Source organism: Saccostrea cucullata, unplaced genomic scaffold (assembly GCF_032062105.1).
Source record: "Saccostrea cucullata isolate Sc308-1 unplaced genomic scaffold, CSIRO_AGI_Scuc_v1 ctg906, whole genome shotgun sequence".
In the NCBI taxonomy this organism is placed as follows: Eukaryota; Metazoa; Mollusca; class Bivalvia; order Ostreida; family Ostreidae; genus Saccostrea; species Saccostrea cuccullata.
Genome location: NW_026934443.1, coordinates 369,639 through 380,867, shown reverse-complemented (window position 1 = coordinate 380,867; position 11,229 = coordinate 369,639). Strand labels below are relative to the sequence as shown.

Below are 11,229 nucleotides of genomic sequence, written 5' to 3'. Positions count from 1 at the left end.
AAACAAGATGCCGGAAATGGAAAAAAAATTTAAAGAAAGTGTCTCTATATATAAATGGAATTTATTTAATTTAATTTAACTAAGTTCATTTTAATTGTCTGACCATTTTTTTCGTAAGACCTTAAATGATTTGTAAACAAGTTTGTATGAATAAAAATATTGTTTGTCTTATGTTTGAACTGGTATTAATTGAGTCCATCGTGGCTATTAAACCCCGGAACATTTTATGTTTCTGTTTACTGAGTATTCCGAATTTGTACGTCCTTGGACTGTTTTTGTTGATTTATTGCCTCGGGTATTTTTAAATGCATCAAATATCTTCTTTTTTATTTATTCTGAAACATATGCATCTTTGAATTACAAAGAAGTTTGTAAATACTAAAGGTTACAAAAGGTTAAATGACATATGTTTTCAAAATTCAATTAACATATCGTTTGCTATTTGTGAGGTTATTATTTTTAATCACTATTTGTGTTTATTGTTTAGCAGGTGTTTTCGATCGAATTGAAATGAATATCTATAAATGTCAAAACAAAAGGATTTGAACTGGACGGTGGATTCTGACTATCAAAGGGTAATATTTCTACTTCATCGTTATTATTATTATTTAACAACTTCATTCTTACAAACTTCTTTCTAAATAGTTATGCATTATATTCAAATAAATTGAAAAAAAAATTCCGCATGGGGAAAGTGTATTTTCCCCTTCATTTTGAAAAAAAAATGTGCAGCATTTCAAGTCGTATTTTATTTTATTGCCACTCAATTTTAAAAGCTGGTTGTGTTTTCAAACTACTTTGACACGGTGATCCTTTAAAAAACAAAAAAAAATGTACTCTGCATATTCTCGGTTAAATTGGTGTAGATATTTTACTTAAGAATACTCGGCCTTTTATCAACTTTCTGCAATTTCTTTTTCTTGAAGTTAAACGCATACTGTTCATTCATAAACTATACAACAAATCCTCACAAATCAATAAACATTGAAGGGTCAAACTAATTCTCTACTTAACAGCTTAATGCATTTCCTTACATTATTCCTCGCAAAAATATTTAGTGGTATAACAGGAAAAATTTAGTGGTATTCATCTATTAAAGTAATGGTAATCAGAAAGTGAACTCAACTTAAACTTTGAGATTTCTTTTAATACTTATATTTTAAAATTGTCTTTTTTGGGTTAAATCAGAAAGTAATATTTTTTTTACACTTAAAACAACTATTCCTCATATATCCATTACTTATAGATTAAAACCTTGTCTTTCAATATAAAAAAACCTCCTTTTTAAATAAATAATATATTTTCCTATCAGGTAATTGTAGGCCATTCAACTAATTTTTCAAGTTGCACATATGGTAAATAACATTTCATAGATTAGATATATAGGTACATGAAATTATCAAAATAGAAAATAACTTATGCATACCTCTCATTAAATCATTTAACAGTTTTATTATTTATAATTGACTTGTACGATGTTGTGTTTTAAGGACAGGTAACTCTGGTGTGAAAAATGACCAACTACGTGCCGATTTATGAGTTGTCGTTTATAGGAATGACATATAGGCTGCTTCAGCATTGGTATTATGTACACAAAAGGGTTCCTTACATTGTTTTGTACAAAAAAGTGTTGACCAAAAGAAGGAAACTATCTTCACTCTACCTGAAATAACAGGGTCAAATTAATGGAGAACATACTATATTCAATATTTTTAAGTCTCTTTGACGATTGTTAAGAAGCTCGCGAGATGGAAAATAATGTCATTTTTTGCGCTTCCAATATGAATATAAATACTCTTGCAAGTAAATGCAACAATTAATCATCTTATTTGTGTTAATAAACACGAAGAAGAACGACCGAGTATAAATATTTATCTGGTCAGAACTAAGAAGAAGGGTACATGTAGATTTAACTTTTTATCTCATTAAAAATTTTACTTATATGCAATTAAACCGTGTCCACATTTCTATAGTAAATAAGTTTAAAATGAGTTTTAAATTTTAAAACCACTGGATTCTGCTGACAGCCAAAAAAAAAATACACTTAGAAAATGCTAAAAACGGATTTGCCTATCAACAGTTAGATACCTTGGACATGCTCAAAACAAGTTTCATCAACGAGTTATCGTTCATAACAGCGAACCCTAGCGGCAATTGAAAGGCCTAGTAATTGGTCATCAACAAAACTCTTTGTTTAAGATCACTCTCCTTCCTACTTTGAAGTTGATATTAGACTGATACCGGAATACCTCATTGATATCAATGTAGTCTTCAGACATCCCATCCCAGGATCACGAAACAACTAGACTTAAACTTAAATTAAATTTTCAATCGCCTGTTAAATGTTCAAAGTGACAGTAATATGATTCGTCGAAGTATTATCAATTAACAATATCACTACGTCCACTAATATTAATATAGCACTTTGATATATATCTCAGTGAACTTAAAATTAAAGGCGCCACAGATTCTGACACATATGATTCATTTTGGATTTCTTTATAGAAAAAGAATTTTTGCAAATTTTAATGTAACGTGATGTTTTTATCATCGACTTCCTTTACTTATGAAATAACATTCCCTTTTTCATCTGCAGTTGGGGTTTATGTGTCAGAGTTGATTAGAAAGAGATGAGCATGAATTCATAAGAATAATTTGTAAAACATGACGTAATGTTGACAAACAAGTTGATGAAATAAGAATATCATCCATCTCGATTAAGGTCATTCTTTTACAAATGAAGTTCTATATTCTTTTATTAATTCGAAGGACGATCGTCCTGCTAATCGTTAAGCCATTATTTCACACTGAATTGTCTGCGACCTTTTCCCGTTTTTTAATCATGACTCAGAGCACAAAAAATTTAGGAACGGCTAAGAAAAATGGGATACTTACATTGTCATAGCATCGGATCCCATCTCTGATGTTTTGTTCTCCTTGTTTGCTCCTGATTTGTTAGTTTAGATTGACTTTAGCATGAGGAGTTACCATTATCTTTATAATCCGTACGAACTGAAAAATGAAAAGACTTTGGTCAAATTTTAAGAGGACATTAAAATGTATAAAAAAATTTTTTTTTTCAATTTTCATCCATTTTTTTATTTATTGAGCATATAGCTTTATATTAAAGAAATTTGCGTCTATAAAACTCGAATTCCTTTAAAATACATAATTTGTAAAACAAAGTAGATTATAAGTGATATGGTATTAATTTTAAATATTAAACTGTTTATAAACATGTAGTATGTCAAACGTTCTGTCTCAATTCAATGCTATCTGGTCATAAAAAAACCTTAATATTTGATCACGAAATTTCTTAAATGATCTCCTTATGTTTGAAAATATTTTCAATTGATAATACGTATACCAACTAAATATTTTCTACTTCTTTGAAATAATTGAAACCATTTATAGAAATAAGTGCAATTGAAAAACATATTTCTTTTCTTTCATGCTATATCTTGAATGTAATTTTTTATTATTATAGAACCCCCTTACTATTGGTCGCAATCATGCAGATCTTTCTTCTTTTGCTGTTTGTGTTGCTGCTGGTCTTAATTGCTGACCTTCAGGCTGACGTAGGGGATGATGCAGCAAAGGCAACAGAGGTTGTGAAAGCTGGAATTGAGGCAACCAATGCTATAACTGAAATTGTGTCGGACGTCAAGAAGTTTGCTAAATTCTCTAAAGTAATGGGTAAAGTTGCTCCGTTTTTGGCTCTTATTGGACCAGTTATGGATATCATAACCATATTTCTCCCGAAACAAGAGGATCCAACCTTGACCTACTTAAAAGAACAGTTTTCGAAAGTAGATTCAAATTTCAGAAATATGGAAAGGCTTTTTACCGAAGTAACAAACCTCATTAAATCAAAGGGTCTCAAGTCGCAGTTTTCTGCAATTGAACAAAATATTCACGCTTTGTCACATCGCCTACATATGTTAATATCAGCTCCTAAAGATGCTGTCAATGGACAAAAGTCGCGCTTTATTAAGGCATTCGAGGTCAGTTATCACAGTGCAGCTCAAAATATATATAACGGTATTATGACAAAACGATCTTTTACAGACAATATTCCAGATGAAGCAATGGCATATACAAATTACGATCGTAAAAAGATGCAGTCGGTCATGGCTGGATGTACCGCGCTTCTCATGACAGCCGTGAAGATTAATTTAGCGTATTTGGAGCTCACAAACAGGAAAGCCTCCTATAAAATGGAAAAAACAATATGGGAGGCTAACATCAAGAAAGTCCTACAGAAAGGAAAATGTGTGGATAAGAAAGTTGCTAATGCGTGGGAAACTCAAAAGACGGAAGATTTGAAAATGCTTTCTGCACAGCACAAAGATGATAATCACGCTCAATTTGCAAAACGATTGTACGATTTCTACACGACAAAATTTTACTGGAGGGATTGGGTCGTCATCGTATACAACAAAATGGCTGAATCATGGAAAGGAAATAATGGTCATGGTTTTAAGCTCTGTGGAGGGGATAAATATATTAACAAAGACGGAAGGAATGTTTTAACATCAAGCGTTCCAAAAGAAAAACAGAAGATAAACGTATGGCATTACCAAGGGCAAATGAACCATGTTAGAACTGAAACTGTAGTTTGGGGGGTTCATTATGCTTGGTCTGCACAATCTGTTATTGATCATCTTAATAGGATTAGAGGGTCTGATGTATGCCTGACAGCCACCGTTTCTGACAGAGAGGGCGCTCAGGTCCATAGTGCCCCTGGCCGTTTAGCCTACAAGTGGAAATACTTTTATAACATGTACATCTTCGGCTAAAATGTTTAAGACATATCTTCTTTTATCAAATAAAAACAATGCAATTGACTTTTCTATTTAAGTTTGATAGACAAAATTCAAATATGCTTATATTTGCTCCAAAATTTGCAGCCATGCAATGACATCTGATGGTGTTTCACTTAAAACGAAGGTTTTGTTTTTTAAAAACATTATCATGTTCCACTTTCTATGTTTGTATTTTCCCATATCCCTCTTCAAATTAAAAAAAAACAGAAGAAGAAACACACCTTCACCACAAATTAAACACACCATTAATCTTTATCTTTCATGCGTTAAACGTAAATGGTGTGAAGAAAGAGTTGTGGAAGCTATCTTCTTCCCCATACTATCTGACACAACTATCTGATTTAAAGCATCAATGACATTAATTTGATGTTATACTTTACATCTGATTCATGATAAACTTGATAAAGGAAGTAGAAAACGTGTAATTTAAATGAAATTTATCGCATATTCTGACCCATATTTCGAAATTTACATCAATGACTTCTATTTTTTTTTCTCTTTCATTATTTTTAACTTCTCGATATTTTTGACCGATCAGCACTTTTGTCGTAAAATACGAAAGACGAATAGGGCCACATAAAAAAATATTATTATCTCGTAATTACGAGAAAAGATCTCGTTATAACGAGAAAAGATCTCGTTATTACGAGTTAATTATCTCGTAATTAGGAGAAAAGATCTCGTTATTACGAGTTAATGATCTCGTTATTACGAGAAAGGATCTCGTAATTACGAGAAAAGATCTCGTTTTTACGAGTTAATTTTCTCTTTATAACGAGAAAAGATCTCGTAATTACGAGTTATTTATCTCGTTATAACGAAAAAAGATCTCGTAATTACGAGATAATTATAAATTTATATATTACGAGATAATTAACTCGTAATAACGAGATCTTTTCTCGTACTTACGAGATCTTTTCTCGTTATAACGAGATATTTAACTCGTAATTACGAGATAATTAACTCGTGATAACGAGATCTTTTCTCGTTATTACGATATCTTTTCTCGTAATTACGAGATAATGAACTCGTAATAACGAGATCTTTTCTCGTAATAACGAGATAATTATCTCGTAATAACGAAATCTTTTCTCGTTATTACGAGATCTTTTCTAGTAATAACGAGATAATTATCTCGTAATTACGAGAAAAGATCTCGTAATTACGAGATAAAAATATTTTTTATGTGGCCCTATTCGTCTTTCGTAGTGAAAAGTTTGATACTAGAAATATTTCATTGCCTATTCAGATTTTTTATACCCCATATATTTAACCTTTTCAGTGCTAAAAGGTCACGCAATCATTTTTTCGCATTATTTGTCCGTTTTTGTTGTTCCATGATAAATTTACTCAAATAATTTTACCTTAAATAAGATTATATTTATTGTCATGGATACATTTGATAAAATGAAATAAAGTTTAAGTGATTAACGAAAGAGTTTTAATTTAAGTTCAACTTATTTGTACTGTAGCTCATTAAGATGCACGCTGATAGTCATACTACACACGAGTACATATCTAAAATATACTTCTAAAAAAATCCTTAATAATATAAACTTCACGAGTGGCATACCTTAATTTTACAATAGAATTTTAAGAAACATTGTCTTTAAACTTTGTATAAACACACTTTGAAAAATGTCTTTTTAGGTCACCTGAGTTTACTGTTTTCGTCCGTCGTCGTGCGTCGTTCGTCGTACGTTAACATTTGAACATTTTTAGCTTCTTCACTGAAGCCACTGAACCAATTTCAACCAAATTTGGCATATAGTATCTATGGGTGAAGGGAAACAAAAATTGTGAATTGTGGTCCCTGCCCCCCCCCCCCCCGGGGCCTAGGGGTTGGGGCAAAAACCACTAAAATTAGTGCAATCTTTAAAAATCTTCTTCTTTACTCCGGAACATCAAGCAGTTAAACTGTTGGTATAATTGTAATCAGCATTGAGTTCTCTACCAAAATTGTGAAATTCATGGCCCCAGGGTCAGGGGTTCTTGTGCTAGGGCTGGGCTAAACAGGTTATATAGTGAAAATGCATTATTTCTTTGAAATTCTTCTTTTCTGTTTGTGGGCATTTAATAAACTAACCAAGTGCATAGGTAAGTTGAAAATGACCGCCTTTTCCAAAATTGTGAATTTAATGGCCCCAGGGTCAGGGGTTCTAGTGGTAGGGTGGGGCTATAAAGATTATATAGTGAAAATGCAAAAATTCTTTGAAATGCTTTTTCTCTGTTCGTGGGCATTAAATAAACTAACCAAGTGCATGGCTAAAAATGAGCAAGAATGTCTCTTCCAAAATTGTGAATGTCATGGCTCCAGGGTCAGGGGTTCTAGTGCTAGGGCGGGGCTATATAGATTATATAGTAAAAAATGATTTCTTGAAAATTTTCTTCTTTGCTCCTAATCATGAGTATTAAATAAACTAACCAAGTACATAATTATGTTGAATAAAGCTACCTCTTCCTAAATTGTGAATTTCATGGCCCCCGGGTTGGGGGTTCTAGTGTTTGGGCAGGGCTTTATTGAATATATATTAGTGAAAATGCATAAATTCTTTAAAACTCTTCCTTTCTGCACCTGAGCATTTAACCAATGAACTATGTACATAGTTATGAGGAGGAAGGATGCCTCTTTGAGATTTTTGAATTTCAGGGTCCCTGGTATAGAGATTCTTGTGTGTGGGTGGGGGGTGGGGGGGGGGGGGGCTCTGATGTTTATATAGTGAAAATGCTTGAATTCTTTGAAAATATTTCCCTTTGTTATTTGGTATAATGCCAATGATCTATGTATATATATATGAAAAAAAACCTGCAAAAAACCTGCTTCTTCCAAAAATGGTTAATTTCCTGTCCCCTGGGACAGAGGTACTTTACTTGGGGGTGGGGGGGGTTACAAAGTCTGAAATAATTTAATGCTTTAAAGTTTGCACTTTGGTCAGTGGTTCGTGTGGTATGGGAAGCTCAACTAAGGACCCGCCCTAACAGAAGAAGGCCTGACCCAGGGGCCGGGAAATTTCACTAAAAGTGGAAATGCATTTTCCCTTTGTTACTCTGATCTACCTCTGGGTTTTAAGTAACCAAAATAAGCATGCTGAGTGTATAATTATGATAAGCAATGGTGCCTCTTTCAAAATTGTTAATTTCATGGCCTCTAGTTTAAAACGAATCAAATTCAATTGTTGAAAAGTTGTCGCATGATACTTGGGTGACCTATAAGGCCCATGGGCCTCTTGTTTATTTTGAAAGTACTAGTGCGTTAATTTAGACCAAATTATCAACACTTTGAAAACACGTGTATGCCTTGGTCAACATTAAGTAAATATTATTTGATAAATAATTGAACCTGCTTGTATATTTTTTCTGTGAATTCATGATATGAGAAATAGACGATTTATTATTTTTTTTCGGTAATCATAAACGTTATAAAAGAAAAATGGGTCTTTTTTTTTAATCATTTGAATTTAGTGCATTGATTTTTTTTTCTAAATTCTAACGCACTTAGGGTTTTTTTTCAAAGGGCGTTATGATTTCACAGTACGTTGCCATATGCACCGATGAATTGATTCAATTGATTAATTAAAGTTTCCCAAAAGTATGGTAGTTAAGATAAATTCGTCACAAGCAGTCGATTTTAAGATGTATGAAAACATTTCTTTGTGATTTTTAATTTTGCAATGATCGACGAAGACTAACTTGTATACGCGTATTTAATTTCTTAAAAAGTAAACTAATAATCAAGTATTTTAGAATCTTTAACGCTTATTGTAAGCTGCAGGCTCTGAAAATCAGGAGTTGAATCATAAACGGACCTCCGAAACTTCAGAAGTGGGATCAGGTGCCAGGGAGGAGTGAGCATACCTGCATGCCTTCCAGCCTGTCAAACTCGCCGTGTGATACTTGTCATGATAGGGAAATAACAAAAAAATCAGTCGTCAATTCAGTATATATAATGGACTGACAAATATTATTAAAAACGTCTGTCTGCATTTGACTCAATGATATTTTGCAGTTGCTGACAATTTTATTGTATCGACATCAATCTGTTTATTTACCTCTATTTAGAAATTGTTCAAACGAAGAGCATGCTCTTGCGTATCGATTCAAATGAGAGAGTTGATTTCCTTATGCAGGTGTTGAGGTATACATGTACTACTGCATAAGTAAGGGAAGTTAACGATTGAAAAGTTAAAGTCATCAAATTTTATCGTAGAGTTTGGTTGTTAGATTACTATTTATATCTTTTTCAAGTCAAACATCCAAATATGAAACAGATGTATCAAACTCTTTGGTATCTTTTAACTCAAGATCACCAGGATATATCGTATCAACATAAGATTTTTTTTTAATATGTGTTTTATAAAGAATAGTGGGGTGGGGAAGGGGCACAAGTATCAAGTATCAAATTTTATAGGACCATTTCTCACAGCTTCAAGAACCTTTGATCACGTATAGACGCATAAAATGGAAAAAAAATGAATAAAAATGATTCGATTTCAATCTTTCATTTTTAGACCTCTTAAATTAAATTATAAAGAATGATTCTTTAAAACTCCGTTTTCTCGCCCCTTTTAAGGTCAGACGACACGTTCCTCAAAAATAAATAATTTTTCCTAAGAATTTGCCATTGAAATCTAGGTACTTTAACAAGTTTCTTTACAAAAAATGAGGGTACTTTACCAGACATTTGGACAAGATACCACAGGGTCATATTTCTTATATAACTCTGAAAGGTAATCTTCTGAATTGCCTATATTACAATTTGGGTGTACTTTTATTTAAAATATTTTGAAAACAATGTAGAAATCAGGAGAGAATGACAAATTTAAATTATTTTTTGCATTAAATACCACGAGATTCACAACATATATATTAGGAACGTGTCGTCTGACCTTAAATACATAAATTTATCTTTTCAAATCAGAACTTTGTTATGATAAAACAAAAGTCTTCGTGCAGAATTTGTACTCTTTGATACTCTTAAAAGAGTTTTGGGGAAGAAACTTGCAATATAAATATTACAGTGGACCTTCAGATATCCGGACGCCAGATATCCGGATGCTTCAGTATCCGGACGATTTTTCATCGGAACGAATTTTTTAAAGGCTATTTTGTCTTGTTTAAGTGGTGATTCAGATATCCGGATGCTTCACATATCCGGACAAATGGACTGGGAACCAAAGCGTCCGGATATATGAGGGTCCACTGTATATCGATTAAAGTTATATATTTCATTGTGAATTCACGACTTCGCCACTAAATCTATGAAGGTCATTATATCATTTAAATTAGATGGCGGAGCGTCTATCAAGCGTGAAAATAGTATGAAGCGCGTAATCGAGATGTATAGGCCTACTTTGTTTTATAATTAAGTGACACCAAAAAAGACCTTTTTTGTGCTGGAGACTGACAAAATATAAATATACATCTTTAATTTAGCAAGCGTTGTTTTTCCTGCTTAACATGTAATATGTGAAATGATTAACTAAAAATTCTTTAAATTATTTATAATAGAAAAAATAACTTACATGTATATTATCAATACTTTATACCATTAAAGGTACTTGGACACAGATTTGAAGTTAATATTTTCTCATTTTTTCTGTATAATATCACGAATTATATATTTTAATAGCATTTCACACAAAAATTAATTTAAAAATCTTATTTCAGTTAAAAGTTATTAAAACTTAAATTTTTTTGGCGGGTTTGATTGACACATCCTTGCACTTTCACAAATTTTAATTTTATTCTTAATCCTTAGGAAAAGTGTCAATTTTATTGTGTTTTAATGAGAAATATTAAAACTTTTATCAAGAAAAATAATTTTATTCAGAGTAGAAATGTTAGAAAGCAAAACACCTTCACAAGTATCGTCATTCCGAACTAAGAGATGCGTATAGAGTTTAGCAAATCGAGCACACTCGTGTTATGTACACAGTTTTTGTAAACAGGGCTCGAGTTCTGTTATTGTTTACATTTAGAATTCACCGGGTGCGTTCAATCGTCACAGTCTGCTTACCACAACTGCACGAACTGACAATATATTGTGTGTTTGTTTTGCTTTCGAACGTGTCTACTCTGAATTTTCTGGATTATAGTATTAATATTTTTCATTTATACAAAACGAGATTGCCACTTTTCCTAAGGATTAATTAAGAATAAAATTAAAATTTGTGAGAGTGCAATGATATGTCAATCAAACCCGCCGAAAAATTTGAAATTTCAATATCTTTTAAACGAAATAAGATTTTTAATTAAATTTTATGTGAAATGCTATTGAAATATATAAGTCGTAAGTTTATAGAGAAAATAATAACTTCAAATCTGTGTCCAAGTACCTTTAAATGCACAATCGAATCTGTAAACAGAAGCCAAGATACACGATTTTTCATACCTTTAAAGAACT

The 11,229-nt window shown here is 32.0% G+C and overlaps 1 protein-coding gene across 1 annotated transcript; it reads left to right on the top strand.

The window, feature by feature from the left end:
• The first annotated feature begins 526 nt into the window (after positions 1-526).
• LOC134240757 (uncharacterized) lies at positions 527-4,822 on the top strand. Its single transcript, XM_062722839.1, has 2 exons — positions 527-575; positions 3,488-4,822. Exon 2 carries the CDS (start codon positions 3,513-3,515, stop codon positions 4,797-4,799), a length of 1,287 nt encoding a protein of 428 aa, XP_062578823.1. The 5' UTR covers positions 527-575; positions 3,488-3,512; the 3' UTR covers positions 4,800-4,822.
• Positions 4,823-11,229: the final 6,407 nt, after the last annotated feature.